At 36.2% G+C, this 19,110-nt stretch overlaps 1 protein-coding gene and 1 pseudogene across 1 annotated transcript; one reads left to right on the top strand and one right to left on the bottom strand.

Moving 5' to 3' along the window:
* Positions 1–557: 557 nt before the first annotated feature.
* On the bottom strand, positions 558–1,210 carry LOC111905859 (protein RMD5 homolog; annotated as a pseudogene).
* A 508-nt stretch (positions 1,211–1,718) lies between these two features.
* On the top strand, positions 1,719–2,623 carry LOC128127130 (uncharacterized). Its single transcript, XM_052765503.1, has one exon. The coding sequence runs from the start codon at positions 1,786–1,788 to the stop codon at positions 2,326–2,328; it is 543 nt and encodes a 180-aa protein (XP_052621463.1). The 5' UTR covers positions 1,719–1,785; the 3' UTR covers positions 2,329–2,623.
* Positions 2,624–19,110: the final 16,487 nt, after the last annotated feature.

Genomic DNA, 19,110 nt, shown 5'->3' on the forward strand with positions numbered 1-19,110 from the left:
GTGGAATTAACTGTTACTCTCTTTTCTTGTTGTGATTATGCTTTTACCAATTTTGGCATTCATAATTTAGTAAATTATTTAGAACATTTTGTTAGATAAATGGTTAAAAACGTGATATATATATATATATATATATATATATATATATATATATATATATATATATATATATATATATATATATATATATATATATATATATATATGGTTGTATAAATATGTAATTAACGTCTTACATAAGATTACAGGACAAATCCACCCTATATTTACATAATGGGGGAAATGACACAATTGTCCTATGAACTTTCTAAGGTTGACATTTTTAGTCTCTAAACTATTTTCGTGGTTTTATGAGGGAACCAACTCGTGCGCAACCTATCTTTTTAGCCCCTCTAACTTAGAATAACCAGTTTTATATGCAATATTAAAAATTTAAGATGATGTGGACAGTAAAGTTCATAATTTCCTCTTCTAGTCAAAATTAAGATAATAAAGTCGACATCCCTTATAGAAAGGAACACATAAACACACACACACACACAACTACATCTTCACCACTAGTCACTCCCCGTCATCACATTCATCTGTTTTTATAAAGTCGACAACCCTTGAATGTTGGCAGCACCGTCACTCTCAAAGGGCTTCCATACGATTCACCTAAGATATTACATAATTGATGAGCGAGTTCGTCGACAAGTTTCGCCCACGGAGTTACAGTGGCGAGTCAGTATTTTTGACCCATCGAAGACACAATATGATCTTTTGGATTTCATGAAGGTGTTGGGCCGCGAAAGGGGCGAAATGAGTTCTTCCATATGTTAAAGCTTCATCTCAATTGTCATTTTGAAGAATGTCCATGAATTGTAAACGATGAAACTTTAATTTGATGTCGGGTCAGTTTTTTTGGAGCTTGTCGTGCTTAATTATGACCCACTTCAAAGCAGGAGTTAGGTCATGCGACTTCATGGATTTAAGATTTGGGTTTTTTGTCAACCATGGTTTTTTTTTCGTGTGCTTCATTTATGAAACAATCGTTGATTTCAAACATGCGTTCGTGATATAAATTACTAGTGATTATATGGTTAATTGTGTAGGAATTGAAGTCGACGGTTCTGTAAGGTTTTCATATGTTTGGATATAATTGTTTCTCGAGGAGTTTAGTGTATTTGTGCATGGCGATGTTGAGTTCCTTTTGTGTATCTTCGAGGTGATTAAGTGGATTTTAGTTCAACTGGGATTAACGTGGGTTAAGAGGAAGGCTTATTAATGGCGAATTTCTTGGGAGATTTTTAAAGGATATGTGGCATTTCATTAAATAAGGTGGCAAAAATGTCACCGACTTACCCCTCCCAATCTTCCAAAAGAACTTAATAGACCCAACAAAAACGATTTTATTCTTTCATAAAGCCACGAATATAGTTTAAAGACTAAAATGACCAACCCTAGAAAGTTCGTATGGTATTTATGTCATTTACCCTTATATAACGTGTAACAAGATATTATAGCATCTTGCAGAGTATTTAAAAAGATTTAATTTAGCTGGGTTGGAATTTAATTTTACTTAATTTTCTTTTAAACAATGAAAGGCTGCGAGGCAAAAATATAGGAGATTTCCCTTATAGAAGCCCTATATTTTTTCCAACATGCATGGTGGGTAAATAGACAAGTTTAACAAACATCGGAGAAAACCCTAAAACAGGAAGTTAAGGAGAGAGAAAGAGAAGGTAAATACACGAAGAGAACAAATGAAATTATGTTGATAGAACGAGACAAGGATTTAAAACAATGGAGGATGTAAGGGATGGAGATTTGAGGGTACCTTTAATCTCCTCTCTCTTCTTCGTTTTGGTAATCATCGGTGGTATTTTCCTCACTTTCTACGTTTTTCTACCCAGCATCGCCCAACCATGGTTTCCTGTAGTTGCATTTCTTCTGATAGGCTCTCCTTGGGCCTTTTGGATGTTGACCTATTTGTATACGTGCTTCAAGGGTACTTGTTGTCCTAGAGAAACTTCCTACCCTTACGACGTCCATCAGAATTATTCAAGGCGAGGGGGTCCTGTTTATCCAATGCCACCTCGTCAGAATGCTATGATCTCAAGCCAAGACCAAGCCACGGGTAGGCCCTTATCCAAGGATAAACCCCCAAAGCCACAGCCACAGCCACAGCCACAGCCACAGCCATCAGGTGTTGGTTCAAGGCATGTCCACTTTGGAGAGGTGGTGGTGGTAGAAAGTGACGGAAGCAAGGTTATCCATGAAATGGATTCTTGGACAAATCCATCCAAGTTAGTCGTAATGGCACCACCGAAAGCTAGATCATCTTGACATGTAAACTGATTCATGTTTGTTGTTACTTCCTATCTAATTATCCATATATTGATGTAGAATTATGTTCAATTAAAATGTGAATTATAGATTCATAAAAAGAATCAAAATGCATGCCCACGAATTTCAGAACTGGGAGGGGAGAAGCTCAGACGATATATAGCTTGTTAGAAACAAGGATGATAGGTTTGCTATTTTCTCTACTGTCTAAAAAGATGTATGTGAAGCTTTCTGTTGACAAAAATCATATGCACCACGATATATTGATAATTAATTATCCATGCATTGTTGAATCTTTGACACTAAGAATGGTCGAAAATAGCATATTCAGTGACATGATGCAAGATAACTACAAACTCCATTCGTTACAGCTTCAGGAACACAAATATTTAATTAGCAGTTTTGGTTCTCAAATTGGACTCCTGTCAAAAAAATGCAGCATAGGTTTAATAGTTTATTGGTCTAAATATGAGCATCGATCTTTATTTGTGTGGCATAGGAGCATCGATCTTTATTTCTGTTAATACTTCATTTTGTCAAGTTGTAAACTTTTTAAGTGTGGCATATGCTTATTAGTAAATTAATAAGGGCAACATATTTAATCCTTACTTTTATAGCATATTAATTAAATTTTTTTCTTTATCATTACGGTAGATTGAGAAACAAGACATTGGATAATTCATGGAGTTAAATTTGACAACTCAAGTTTGTTAATGCTCAAGTTATGTATATTTTTATAATCTTTGGTTTTTAAAAATTGAATTGTAAAATCGATGGGAACGAATTGCAAAATTTAGTTTATTTGGACTAGATTTGAATATAATTTGAAATATTTTGATCATGTTTAAACACTAAAACCAATTTGTATTTAGTTGATCGGATCTAACCAATCCATCTAAACAAATACTCATAATTTCTTCCAAACTTACGATCTTGTCATGGACGTTGTTGACAAATGTCTCAAATAAAACTTCTAAAAATCCTTTCAAATGTGAGTTGTAAATTAAAGTACCATAAAAATGGTTAACAAAATAAAATAAAGAAATATTGTGAAATATGACAACTATGTGGCTCCAACGAGGGCAATCCTTAAGCTTTTACCTTTGGATACCATATGACTATCAAATATTAAACAAATGTCATCACGATTCTTTCACCATATGTCTCTTGATATTATTAGGGATAATGACTTCAAAGGGTAACGAATTTTCGATTTTGTTCACATTTAGTCATTAAACTTTTTTCGTTATCTATTTGCCATTGAACTATTGAAATTGTTCACATTTTACCCTTATGACTAGTTGTTACCGGTCATAAGGGTAAAATGTGAACAGTTTCAATAGTTTAGTGGCAAATAGATAATGAAAAAAAGTTTAGTGACTAAATGTGAAAAAAATCGAAAGTTCGTTTCTCTCTAAAAAGTTCAATGACTAAATTGATTATTCATGACTAAATGTGAACAAACTTCCTATTGTATTATGTTTTAGCAAATTATTTATTTTTGTTTAATTGTAGCAACATTTGTTGATGAAGAAATCTATGAAATAAAAAAAAAACAAAATGTAACATCCGGATTTCCAGGTATCATAATTTAAGTATTTTTCTTTTGAGTTAAGAAGAGAGACTCGACGAGTTGACGCCTCAACTCGTCAAGTAAGGTCGCGACTGATGACTCGGATTAATGAATTGACTCGACGAGTCCACGCTGTTGGCAGAAACCCTAAATCTTTGGGCCCGAGCCATATTTAAAGGCACTTATGGCCTTCAATTGCGACTACCTTTCCCATAAGTGAGAACCCTAGCGAGCTTGAGTGTGTAGAGTGAGAGGAAGAGCTATCTTGAGCTTTTTGGTGTGATTTTACAAGAAAGGATAGGAGTTCCAGCAAGAGGGACCAAGGAAGGTTATTGTTCTAAGTTATTCAAGCAAGAAGCTTCATTCTGAGGTACAAAAATGAACCTCTTTCCTTCCCTATTGTGTAGATTCTGTTTTGGGGTTAGGGCTTGAATCACTTCATCTTTGGGGTTTTGAATGCCTCAAACCCCTTTTGCAAGTTTGTGTTATAGATATGGACCCTTCTAGGTCCAGAGAGCCGAGAATATGAAGCTTTAGTAGAGTAAAACTTGGGGTTTGAAGTTAGGAAGCATTTCTGGGATTTTTATGGTATATATAGTTACTTTCATCTTACACATAGATATGAAATATTTTATATAAATTACATGTTATGTGTGCATATTATTTGAATACTTGTTGTCTATGTTGGATGAACGATTTTATACATGTTTTAAAAGATTTAAATGGTATATTTATTTTATATATACAAATATGTTGCGGATGAAACATGGGTAGATGAAATAGTTGGTGTGTGATGAAATAAAATGATGAGAGATAGGTGATGATAGAAAGGTGATGATAATTAGGTAAATAGATGATGGTGAATAGGTGATGTAGGATAAAAGGAGATACCATAACCTTAATCGGCAATGTGGCGATGTAGTCATCTACCAGAGTATTGATGGCGACCACGGACTATTCTAGACAACCCAGTGGAAACACCAGCAGGCCCATAACCTGTAGGTGATGAATTACGAGTTCAGGCGATGTTGTAACTATGTATTCATGCGATGATACTCTAACCCCTTACTATGAATTACGAGTTCAGACGATGTTGTAACTACGTATTCATGGGATGTCACAAATTCCGCATGCCAAACCAATGGTCATAATTCACATTAGTGAGAATGGTTCATTTTTTTGTAAAACCAAAATCGGATTAGAAATTTTGATTTTTTATTTTGGAAAATGTCAAACCATTGATTTTTTATTTCGGTTTCCATTTTTTGTTTTTTTTTAAAAATATATTTTCAGGGTTTTGTTTTTTTTTTTTTTTTATTTCATAGATTTCTTCATCAACAAAGAGGAAGTTTGTTCACCTTTAGTTATTGAACTTTTTACAGAGAATTTTCGATTTTGCTCATATTTAGTCACTAAATTTTTTTTCGTTATCTATTTGCCACTAAACTATTGAAACTGTTTACATTTTACCCTTATGACCGGTAACAGTCGATCATAAGGGTAAAATGTGAACAGTTTCAATAGTTCAATGGCAAATAGATAACGAAAAAAAGTTTAGTGACTAAATGTGAAAAAAGTCGAAAGTTCGTTACCCTTTCAAGTCATTATCCCATATTATTAAGAAACCATTACCAACTACTATATGATCCATTCTCTATATATCAAGCTTTTACCTTTGGATACCATATCAAATATTAAACAAATGTCATCACGATTCTTTCACCATATGTCTCTTGATTTTATTAAGAAACCATTACCAACTACTATATGATCCATTCTCTATATATCAAGGTTATGTTTGGCGTTCCACATCTAGCTTGATAAGTTAACTTATTTTTTGAGTTTTTTTAAGTTGTCATGTTTGGCAAACCAAAAAGTAGCTTATAAACTAAGCTTTTTTAAAAAGCTACTTAGATTAGATTTTTAGGAGCTTTTTAAATTTTTTCCAAATATATCCCTTAATTAATTATAAAAACACATTTTTTTAAATGTCTTTTTATATCTTTCAGCTATTATTATCAAATGTTATTTTTATCAGCTAACTTTTTATTTAATAGCTAGCTTTTCAGCTATCAGCTAGTTTTTCAGCTAATATGCCAAATATAGCCCAAATAAAAGTGTAAAATTTTGAAAATTAATGTATAATATGAGTTTTAATAAATGGGTTTATATATATATATATATATATATGTGTGTGTGTGTGTGTGTGTATGTGTGTGATTTTTATTGTCATTGTCTTGGATATCTAAAAATTACTTTAATATGATATTATTGCTTACCACTTTACCAGTCATGCCGCAATATGGATTTGGTTGATCGTTTCATTGAACTGTATTCCACATTGAACCATGATAGTTTTACTCAAATACTTGTTTTAAGTTATACCTTCTTTTATATCACAAATTTTTCTATTTCGGTAGTGCAACAATGTAACAAATTTTGATGTCATATCGTTGAAAATCTATAGAGAAACAAATATTAAATATATAATAATGTGAAACATTAATATATATATATATATATATATATATATATATATATATATATATATATATAACTGCGTTGATTACAAAATATCTAAAGTATATAAAAAATATGAAAAAAATAACGCAGCCATATATTGGTAGGGACTAAAAGTAAAGATTTGAGGTGATGTCATATAGTGGTACAAGTGATATCGTGTATTAGTGAAAACGACTCGGAAACAAAGAAATTAATACATAAACAAGAAGCGTGTATTGTAAAGCCTAAATATGCAATTTAATCCAAGAAAATCTAACACATACTATAAACCAAGAAGCCAATGTGAAGAAGGGCTTGTTGATAGTGGGCGTAGGGTGTTATACACAATTTTGGTAATGAAATAGAGGATGTAGGCGGTTTAACTGTTGGAAACATGCATATAGAAGATGAAGGACGTGTGGTGAACAAATAGGGAAAGAATACATGGGAATCAATGAAGCCATGAGATTGTTTCATGTAAATTGTGTCTTATAAGTCACTATATAGAAATGTGTTTTTCACATCCAATTGTCGTAGTTCCATTTTTTGGTCACAACAAGAGACAGAATGGCCTAAAAGATAGTTGATTTGATGACAGGGTTGAATATCTCATGATAGTCAACTCCCGGTTGTTGATGGAAACCCTTGGCAAAAAGGCATGCTTTGTAACAAGTGTCATTGCCCTGTGGATCCGTCTTTAGCCTGTACACCCAATTACAATAAACGAGGTTAGTATTTTTAACATAAGATACTAGAGACCACGTTCCATTATTTTGAAGTGCTTGAAACTCCTCATCCATTGCAAGATGTCACTCCAAAGATTTTTTAGCAACGGTAAACGAAGTGGGTTCACTTAATGAAGGAGAAGCGTGAGTGGAGGTGTAAGCAAATGTATCAAATGGAGTTTACGTTTGGAATTTTGACGTAGATTAGGGGACCGTGTAACACCCTGATTCGAGTCATTTCTTAATTCAGGGACACGGCCCGAAGATCAATTATCATAAGGTTACACGCTTTGAGGAAAAAGAGATATAGACCCATTGGATGTGGGTAATGTAGATTATGTGATCCAAGAGTTTGATTTGTGCTTTGGAGCCCAAGGGTATAATGGTAAAAGTGATGGTTGAGATCTTTCTTGAAGTGAGGATTTACGTTCGGAAGGTTTTGAGGCAAATGAGATTTGATAGGAGTGTGGGGCTTCTCATTACCTTTCTGGGCATATAAAGACTGTTGAAAACAAAGTCGGGACAAAGAAGTTATGGCTTTTGGAAGATAGGAAGAATATGTGTCTAGTCTAGTACGTTGAGCGTACTAGGCCTAAGTGATGGTGGATGACCAGCCTGGTACATTGGGCGTACCAGGAGTACGCTGGGCATACGACCGCCAGAATCAAACCTTAATTTTTAGGGTTTAGGCCCTATTTAAACATCTTAACTCATGGAAACCCTCTCCTTATTCAACCTCCTTCCCCCCTCAACTTGTTATTTAGAAACCCTAGCCCATTTAAGAGCTTTTTTGACCTTTTTTGGGTGATTTGGTGGACTTTGGAGAAGCTACTAGACTAGATTTGGGTTTTGGTTTTCTTGGAGCCATGCAAAGGCATCAAGTTGATGAATGTATTGATTAAGACACTCATTAGTATTGTATATGAGCCTTGGATGTAAAGTCTTAAAGGATTAATCACTTTTTAGTGAGCCCTTGGTCATTTTGTTATGTTAGGAAGCTTAATTTTGATGTTGAGCTCTAATGAGTAATGATATGTCATAAAGTTAGGAACTTTATGACTTTAGACGTCCATTAGGCTTGAACATGAGGATTTAGACATTTTGTCTTAAAGGAATAAGACATAAAAATGGAGTTTTTGGATTTCAGTACCGTATGCCAAGTGTATGGAGATAGTACATGGGGCGTACACACCAAGGTGCCATAATGGGCCATTTTTGGGTCTTGGGTCTTTTGGGAGTTGGGCCATGAGTTGGTGGGTCAGATGTGGGAAGGGTAAAATAGTATTTTACCCATTTATATGATAGAGTATGAATCGGACCTTGGACTATAGGAAATTGACTTAATTATTAATTAACGATAATTTGGATGTGTTTAGTATGAGGAGCCCTGTAGCAGCAGTGTGTGTGTGTGTGTGTGTGATTCGGTTGTCTTCGGATTGAGGTGAGTCTTCACATAGTTTTTGGAGGGTCGAAGGCACCAATGTCGGTCCATTGATTATGTTTATAGGATGCTAGTTTTTTATGTGACTCTTGCATGTATTATATATGTTTGTATGTATACCGGGCGGGGCCTGATGAATGTGTTGGGTGGGGCCCATGGTATGTTACGGCCAGATCTGTACCGGGCGAGACCTGATCGATGTCAAGCGAGACCCATTGTATGTATGGTATGTGGTATTTTGAGGAACTCACTAAGCATTTTGCTTACAAATTTATGGTTATGGTTTTAGGTACTTTCGGTTTGATAGGGAAGGGCTCGGTGTGACTGCACAACATCCCCTGAAGTTTTATTTCTTCAATTGGCTAAGTATGGTTTTCTTACTCTGATGTTTAATTGATTTAATCACTTTGGTTGGTTTTGGAACAACTTAATTGTATGACTTATTGTTTTGAAAATGAAAATTTTACTCTTAATTTTTGGGACGTTACAAGTTGGGATCAGAGCCTTGGTTTGAGAGATTCGGGCACACTCTCGGGTATGACTGAACTCAAACTGAGGAATTGGTAATCTTTTGAAAGAAACAAAATTCTAAAAGATTTTTATAAGGAAGAAGGGGGTGCGATGCATACAATCAGCCAAGCTTAAGTAAGTATTTCCCAAAATACCCATACATGTTTTATGTTTGATGTTTGATATGAGTATATGAGAATTGCATGCTAGATTAAGCAAAGGATCTGCTCAGGATTACACGATAGTATGCTAAGAGAGATGCATGTGTATGCCTATTGATTGAGCTTTTAGAACTGCATGCTAGTATGGATTTAGATATTGGATAGGATGACCTGATTAGGTTATGCTTTGGTTTGGGTAACTCGAACCTCGAATGATGCTTGCTTTGTACTTTTAGAGACCTCATCCATTAATATCAACTTACTATTAGGTGAATACGCAGGGTTACATGTTATAGGGATTAGATAATTAATATCAGCTAATTATTAACTATTTGTGCTTTTAGAGACCTCCATTAGGTTTAACTCTATTTCGCAGATATTGTCTGAGTCCAACCGTTGTAGGGTGAGACTTTGCAGTCGAAGAATTATCTAGTGCTTGTGGCATGTAATTATATTTGTGAGGTAGTTAGTATGTAACAGAGGGAATTTTTTCTACATCTGATGGCGGAGAGAGGTGTGAAGATAATCCTAGGAAATCCTAGGGAGTATTTTTTAACTCAATGCTTGCACTGTTTAGCGATTTGTATTTTTTTGAGAACGGGTGTATGGGATTGGATAGGACGAATGTGGACATGATTAGTTACTCAGAGGACCCGAGATGATTCTCGAGGAAAGTATGGATATGTGTGGAAGGTAGTATTGGGCCCGTACTACTAGAAGCATAGGATCCGTACTCGACTCGAGGAAAATTTAAGGGATTCTAAAGAACTAGTTAAGGGAGATAGCATAATTTGGCACTATGATTCGTTGCAGTGTGTTTCCTCTTTATCGGTTTATCGGTTATGATCGTTCAGGCTGAGGATAGGTCTGGTGATTGCTTGGACCTTAGTGACCATGTCTGTTTGGGTTTCAATATTGGTGCAGACCCATGTGAGTTAGTTGATTTCGAGGTCTGGAGGGCCTTGCTCAAGGTAGTGTCGATTGAGTCGCGGGACTCAAGAAGGAAGCGATTGTGATGATTGGCTTGAGGATTGCAGTCGGAGGCTAAGTGAATGGCAGATGGATTGAGAGGTCACTATTTTCAACTGAGGTTGTGTTTTTCTAGCTTTTCGTGTTCGGAGGAAAGAGATAGAAGTCATGTGATTTTCAGATTTGGGGTGTAGACCCAACATGGGGCTAGATAGTACGGTTTTGGCGGCAAGTGTGGGAATGTGGAAATGCACAAGAGGGTTCTTGTAGTATTGTTGCCTTGAGATGAGATCAAGGGTCTGCTTTATTCAAATATAGTTAGGTCAGGTGCTAGATGATTATTTCATGTGATTAAGGGAGGTGAATTGGGAATGACAACTTTTGCTGTCTCTGATGTATCCCGACTATTAGATTGATGCCTCTTGCATATATGAATGATTCTCGTGACGCGCTGATGATTAGAGATTTATAGAAGAGGTGTGTGGTAGTTCCTTTTTAAGATAGAGAATCGGTGTTATGAATGGACTATCAAAAGTATTGTTTGTGCATCTACATGGGATTCTTGATGTTAGAGGCAATTATGATTAGGAAGTTTATGAGGTCTCCATCTGAGATTTGGAATTTTCTTGATTTTTCTTAGTTTTCATCTAGAAGAATCATCTTACGGTGTGTTATACATTCCAAAGGTATGGGATGTTATGTATTTGGTTGAGCCGATTTGGAGATTTGGCCTGGTTGGAATGCCATTTGGTGGTAGTTCGAACCCTAGGTGGGAGAAAACTGGGTATTCTATTTGGAGAATCATCAATCTATTAGAGTTCATGGTTTTAGAAGAATAGGTCACAGGTATCTATGGTTCGGGTATGCGAGACTTTAGTTCAAGACTTGGTTAAGATGAGGACCCATAGTAGGTTGCTATTAGATATATGTGCTCAGAAATGCATGGGTTGTCTTCATGGAAGGGATTTATAGACAAGAAGCTTGTTGTAGACAGTGGTTCATTTTGGGAACACCGATGTTTAGATCATGAGGTGATTGGGTCGCTCAAGTTGAGTATTGATTGTTGAGGGATTTGTTAGCTCGTTGTATAGATTGATATCTAAAGTCCAAGCTGAACAGTTGTTGATTGGTAAATTGGCTTCAGAGTTTGGTATGTGTTGTTTCACATGGGTTTTGTTCAGTAGTGTATTAGGTCATTGGATTGGTTGTCAATGCATTCTTGATCATTGGTCATTTCGTTCAACGTCAATAATTGAGGTTCTTCAGAAGCCTCGACCTTATCGGTTCAAGTCAATGGATGCATCAACCTATCATCAAAATATGTAGATTGTACATTTTGGTTTTTGGATATAGGTACCCTCAATTGTTGGTTATGGAAGTGTTGTTCATAGCAAGCTCGGGTTGGCAGCTGTCCTTGGTTATTGGGAGTTCAGACGTCGGAGCGACATTGTTTAGTTTTTTTCAAGTGTAGCTTAGGATATGCATAGAATCCAATTTTGGCATGTCATGTTGACAAGGTTGGTGTTTGAATTGGTCTAACCAGGGTGTTAGCAATGTTTCTGAATAAATTTGGAAGTTATTGAGCTAGTAACGTATAGGTAGGATTTGTTCAGTTTCAATCGAGGTGTGGGATCTTACATCGATCGTTCATGAGGCTTTTTTTTATTAATGGTTGAGGTTCATTATTTCGTTAGATTTGTTGGTACTTCATCCTTTCGGTAAGGTTGTGAGGAAGAAATAATGTAGTAGATCGAGGGCTGGTTATGTGTCTCCCCTCAGGGTGTACATTGTGGTAGTTCCTCGATTATAGTCATGAGGGGCACATATGAATTGAATAAGATAACATGGGAATGCTTGGTTTGGTGTTATTAGCATGGTTATTATTTAGGTTATACCCTTCGAATTGGAACAAGAGTATGACCGTCTATCCCATTCTCTGGTTGTGTGTGACCATGTTTTCGTCTGGTTTTGCATTGATATCAGCTTGTGCTGTGAAAGGAATTATGTGTGATAAAGGGTATGACCCTTGTTGTGTTCGGTTAGCATTGAGAGGGATGTTGGTTGGGTTCCTGCAAGTTGGTGGATTGATGGTTGAGTATCTTTAGGCCCTGAGGTACTTATTATGAGTCTTTAGAACAGTGATAGGATAGCGACAAGATTAGCATAGTACTATGAGCCTATCGTCTTACTGATTAGAATGTATCACAATGCATCGTGAACCAGCAGTTGTATGATTCATATGGGCGGGACCCAATAGTCACTTGATTAAGACTCTTAGGTTTCGGATTGTTGGTCTTATTGGCATGTTCGGGTGTTAATGCATTGATTGGGAGTCAGGTGACTTAATGACCAACTAATTTGGATCATGGGGACAGTAAACATTTGTTGGAAGTATTAGTTGTGAATCTGAAGTCTCTTGTTGAATGTTTGCATTATGAATCTCGTTTTCTTGTGGGCCTCCTATTAGGAACTTGGTTACAAATGTTGGATATCGGTCCTGAAATCTCGAGTCATGGAGTTTGTTGTAATGTCGTGTCTTGGCAGGTGGAGGTACACCTGAGCTGATGAGGGGTTTGGATGCAACGAGAGATTCTTGGATTGACCATCACTATAATAGTGGCATCATCAGGTTGTTGATGACTTGCTAAGAATTCAAGTATGTATTTAAGGTTGTTGGGTACAATCTTTGGATTGGGATTGGGTGAAATTCACGATCGGTATATTTTGAGTATTCCCTCTGCATGGTTGAGTGGTGCTCCTAGTCGGTAACTAGGGGTGGATACGACAAATGAATGATCAATAGTCTTAGGGAATAATTTCTAAGGTTTTAAATTTATGGGTTCCAGTCTTCGAGAAGTTTTTCTGCTTTGAGTGGTTGACGTTGTGATTTGAGGTCTTCCAGTTGGGAAGAGTAAGGTAGTTGTTTCAGTTCTCAAGCAGAGCAATTGGGTTTCTATCATTAGTTGAGGGCGGAATGTTAAGGTTCAGTCTTTCAAAGGGATAAGTGATTTTTCTTGAAATGTGGTTTGGATAGTAGGGTTGGAAGGCAGTTGTATGTATGGGATGAATCTTCAATCTTAAATGAAATTCAGAAAGTGTGGGCAAGATCGATTATGATAGCTGAGTAAGTAATAAGGAATGATTTCGACGACAAAATATAATTTAAGTAGGGGAGAGTTGTAACACCCTGTTTCGAGTCATTTATTAATTCGGGGCCACAACCCAAAGATCAATTATGATAAGGCTATTAGCTTTAAGTAAATAGAGGTTTAGACCCATTTGATGTGGTTAATGTAGATTATGTGATCCAAGAGTTCAGTTTGTGCTTTGGAGCCCAGGGGTATAATGGTAAAGGTGATGGTTCAGACCTTTCATGAATTAAGGATTTAAGTTTGGAAGGTTTTGAGGCAAATGAGAGTTGATAGGAGTGTAGGGCTTCTCATTACCTTTCGGAGCATATAAAGAACGCTGAAAATGGAGTCGAGATGAAGAAGTTATGGCTTTTAGAAGATAGGAAGAATATGGGTCTAGACTAGTACGTTGGGCGTACAAGGCTCATGTGATTACGGATAATCAGTGTGGTATGCTGGGCGTACCAGGAGTATGTTGGGCGTACAGCTACCAGACTCAAACCCTAATTTTATGGTTTAGGCATTATTTAAACATCTTAACTCATGGAAACCCTCCCCTTATTTAGCCTCCATCCCCCTCAACCTGTGATTTCGAAACCTTGCCCCCTTTGATAACTTTCTTGACCTTTTTTGGGTGTTTTGGTGCACTTTGGAGTAGGGAGAACTCTTTGGAAGAAGAGTTGGATTACTTAGATCTTGTAAATCCTAGCTTGGTTTTCCTTGTTGCATCTTATGGAGGTAAAAAGTCTCAAACTTGATGGCTTATTTGGTAAATCTTGCTTGTGAGTGGGTTTCTGTGCTTTTTGGTCCCATGAGTTGATTCTTGAGAGTAAATGCCACTCCAGAAGTTTTATTTTGTTCATTTTTATGTTGTGAGGTTCCTTGTTCATAAAGTTTGCATCTTGATGGTTATGGACCAACCATGCATGAGTTGTTGACCTCTTGGTGAAGCTAGTAGACTAGATTTGGGTTTTAGGTTTCTTAGAGCCATGTAAAGGCATCAAGCTGATGAATTTATTGATTAAGACACCCATTAGTATTGGATTTGAGCCTTGGATGTAAAGTCGTAAAGGATTAAGCACTTTTGAGTGAGTCCTTAGTCATTTTGTTATGTTAGGAAGCTTAAGTTTGGTGTTGGGCTCTACTAAGTCATGCTAGGTTATAAAGTTAAGAACTTTATGACTCTAGATGTCTATTAGGCTTGAACGTGAGGATTTAGACATTTTGTCTCAAAGTAATATGACATAAAAATGGAGTTTTTGGATTTCAACATTGTACGTCGAGCGTACTGAGTTAGTATGCGGGGCGTACGCACCAAGGTGCCATAATGGGCCATTTATGGGCCTTGGGTCTTTTGGGAGTGGGGCCATGAGTTGTTAGGTCATATGTGGGAAGGGTAAAATATTCTTTTACCCATTGATATGATAGAATATGAATTGGACCTTGGACAATGGGAAATCGACTTAATTATTAATTAACGATAATTTGGATTTGTTCAGTGTGAGGAGCCCTCTAGCAGCAATCCGTGTGTGATTTGAATATCTTCGGATTGAGGTGAGTCTTCTCATAGTGTTTGGCGGGTCTAAGGCACTAATGTCGGCCCATTGATTATGTTCATAGGATGTTAGTTGTCTGTGTGACTCTTGCATGTATTGTATATGTTTGTATGTATACCGGGGCGGGGCCCAATACTAGGCGGGGCCTGATAAATATGTTGGACGGGGCCCATGGCATGTTACGGTTAGATCTATACTGGGTGGTGCCCAATGGATGTTTAGAGAGGCCCATTGTATGTATGGTATGTGGTATTTTGGGGGACTCATAAGCTTTTTGCTTACACTTTTATGGTTATGGTTTCAGGTACTTTCAGTTTGATAGGGACAGGCCCGATGTGACTACACAACATCCCCCAAAAGTTTTATTTTTGTAATTGGCTAATTGTGGTTTTCTTACTCTGATGTTTAATTGATTTAATTACTTAGGTTGGTTTTGGAACAACTTAATTGTATGATTTGTTGTTTTGAAAATGAAAATTTTACCCTTAATTTTTGGGACGTTACAAGTTGGTATCAGAGCCTTGCTTTGAGGGATTCAGGCACGCTCTCGGGTGTGACTGAACTCAAACTAAGGAATTGGTAATCTTTTGAAAGAAAAAAATTTCTAAAATTACTTTATAAGGAATTCGTCTAGAATATTTGATTTTAAATCGTTGTATAAGGGATTCAGGACGCAACAGACTTTGAGGACGAAGTCTAAGACAAGTGGGGGAGAATTGTAATGCCTGGTTCCTGGTACGCATTTAATTATCATTTATTCACTTTTGTAGAGCTATTCGACGATTTGGGAGCCCCAAACTCGTCGAGTAGAAACCAGAATGGACGCGGGATTTTAAGTTACCTACTCAATGAGTTGAGAGCCTCAACTCGATGAGTAGGGCTGCCAGGATGAAACCCTAATTTTGGGGTTTTGCACCCTATTTAAGCATCCTAATCCCCACTTACTGGCCTCATTTCCAGCCTCCAAGTCCCAAACCCTAGTTTCAGAAACCCTAATGTATTTATGAGCTTGTGAGCCATTTTTGAGTGATCTTTGTGTGTTTTGAAGCTTGTGAGAGAAGAAGAAGCTAGAGGATTCAAGGAGAAGTTAGTAGATCCAAAGACTCCCTTCCATCCTCATCATTTTCTGGTAACCAAGTCTCGAACTTGCCTAATAGTTTCTTAGATCTCCTTATTTTCTCTTTATTGGGTTTTTGGTCTAAGAAGCTTGATCCTTGGGATATGGACGTCCCAAGTGCGAATACCTTCAGATCTGGAATCATTAAGGGTTGTTATGGCATAAAGGTGCAAACTTTATGCCATTGGAACCCCCATGCAATCTCTAAGATGTCATCTTGTCCTTTTGAGCACCAAAAGGCCATGCATGGAGGAAAAGACAGAAGCTTTACGTGTTCAAATGATGTCCAAGGTCTAGATCTTTGTGTGTATGCTTTAGTTGGAATATGGATGAGTCGTGAACCAAGATCTAAGTTCTAGAGAGTTAGGGTTTGATCCATACCCGTCAAATGAGAGTATTAACGGGTAAAGTTGGAAACTTTACCCTCAAAAGGACGCTTTCAGTATGTATGAGAAACAAGAAGCTTAGATCTGAAGTGTAGGGTCCTATTTATAGTTTAGATAACTTAGGAACAAATCAATATTTGAATTACTTAAATAATGGATTTAATCTCAATTTAAATCCTTTCCTTATCTGCATCCAGGAGGCTTCTGGAAACCCTAAGAAACTCCATAAAGCCGTCAATGATATGGATGTTTCTAGAATTGCCTATTTTGTTCAACTATTGAACAATTACAATTCACATATTGCACCTTCATTTAATTCCAATTAATCTCGAATTAATTCCATATTGATTCTGATTAATAATCAATTCTAATTGATTTCACATTAATCTATTAACCATATAAATTAACAAATCAATTATTTAACAAGTGATCTCACATTAATTTATTAATCACATAATAAATTAACAAATCAACTTTCTATTTTCAGTTAATATATTAATCATATAATATATCAACAATTCATTTATTACACTTTATTAATCATATAATAAACTAATAACTTTATCTTTTCTCCACAAATGTCATTCTAATCAAGTTCTAGTTATGACGGCATGCCTAAAAGGATATTGTTTCTAATTACAAGAATATATCAATTTAGTTATGAGCTTAGACACCTTAATCCAACAATAATAACCAAGAAATTGAATAAATCATGCTCACTCAATTAGCATTCCATATCAATATGTCGTTACATGGGATGAGAAGGACAAGTATTATTATTATTATTATTATTATTATTATTATTATTAAGACCACTTTGTAATATACAATCCATAAAGATTAACATTTTCTCCTTCTTTAATGTTGATCCCATAATGTAGCCTAATTGAGCGAGGAAAACCTTTTTCCTAGCCAATATGCTTCACGAGGGACGGGGTAAAACCCCAGGTAGCGTAATACTAAATTTTCTAGTAGTATTGTTGAATATATTGACTTGTATTTATGAAAAGACAGGCACATGCACTCAAGACATGATACATATATATATTTATTTACTCCTATTTACAATGTGTGCAAGTTTTTTCTCCAAATCAACTACTTTCACATTTGTTTTTTCTTTTTTGAATAACCGGTTTAAATATCCATTTTGCTCGGTTGAAAGATTTCAAGGTGTGTAGACTAGCTTTTGATATTGACACAACTTATTCTGTAACAACATGAAAAGAAGACACATCTCGATTTGCATGATAAGTGGGTTCTAAAAAATACATCACATCAAAGTAGTGAACCAAAATATATATATATATATATATATATATATATATATATATATATATATATATATATATATATATATAATGTAAGTTTGAGTTTGGTAAAAAAAATCAAGCACCTCCAAGTTGGTAACTGTAAAAATAACTAAATTAAGTGACTTAAAATGAACAAATATAATAGTTCATTTGTCAGTCATAACATTTTCCCCAAAGTTTAACCGATATTAAATACAATATCATATCAATATTTAATATGTTAAAAATTACCATGATGTAACGCCTGACTTTTGATATGAGATGGTTGTCAAGTGTGTAAATTTCTCTTTGGAACTCGACAAGTTGAGGTGCCTCAACTCGGCGAGTCAAGGTGCTTTTTAGCCACCGGTTTGATGAACAAAAACGGCAAGTTGAGGAGCCTCAACTCGGCGAGTTGACAGCTGGGAAGGAAACCCTAATTTTTAGGGTCTTGCACCATATTTAAAGGCCTTAAGTCCTTTTTTGGCCTCCTTATCAGCCTCCACTATTATCAAAGCCCTAAATCGAGTTGTAGCCTCCTTTATCAAGCATTTGAGCCTTGGAAAAGAGTTTTGTGTTCATTTAGTGCATTGGGAAGGAGTTAGAAGATCTTAAAGTTTCTAGCTTGGGAAGGAAGTCTTGGATCCAAAACCACTCCATTTCTTGTAGTCACTTTGAGGTATCAAGTTCATACCTTGATTTGTAGATGATTAGATCTCCTCATTTTGGGTCTTGTGTTTTTGGCCTTTTTTTGAGATGATGATGGAGTGAAGTCATTTAAGGGGTTTGTTCTTTCAGATCTGAGTTGGTTTTGGTACCCTTGAGCTTAAATGTGCAAACTTTATGAGCATTTTGGTGTCATGCATGCATTAAGTCAACTATTAAGTCCATTTTAAGCTTAAGAGCTTCATTTAGACATGCATGAACGTAAAGTTGGCAACTTTACGTGGTTTTCCAGCTCAAGGAAGTCAGATCTATGTTTTGGGGTCAGGTCCTTATGGATTAAGTGCTTATTGTATTAAGTTGTTGGGTTTTGAGCGAACTCGACGAGTTGGCTTGGTTTTTCCCGACTTTGCAGTTAAATGGAAAAACACAACGAGTTAAAGGAACAACTCGACGAGTTGGGTCAACTCGGGCCGTTGACCTTGACTTTTTGACTTTTGTCTTTGACCAAGTTTGTCCTAAGGGGTACTTGAGGTAATCTAAATTGTAACTAAGGAAATTATGGGCTTTGGATAAGACCCATATGAGGTTGGGACCAGTTTGGAAAATTGGGCCATTAGTGGGCCTTTGTGGATCTTTTGGTTAATGGAATTGGGCCTCAGTTTTGGTTCATGATGGGTAAGGGGTAAAATGGTCATTTTACCCCAAGTATGGATGATGGGCCTTACAATGGAACCCAATTGCTAATTGGGTGATTTT

Source organism: Lactuca sativa, chromosome 7 (genome assembly GCF_002870075.4).
Source record: "Lactuca sativa cultivar Salinas chromosome 7, Lsat_Salinas_v11, whole genome shotgun sequence".
Lineage (NCBI taxonomy): Eukaryota > Viridiplantae > Streptophyta > Magnoliopsida > Asterales > Asteraceae > Lactuca > Lactuca sativa.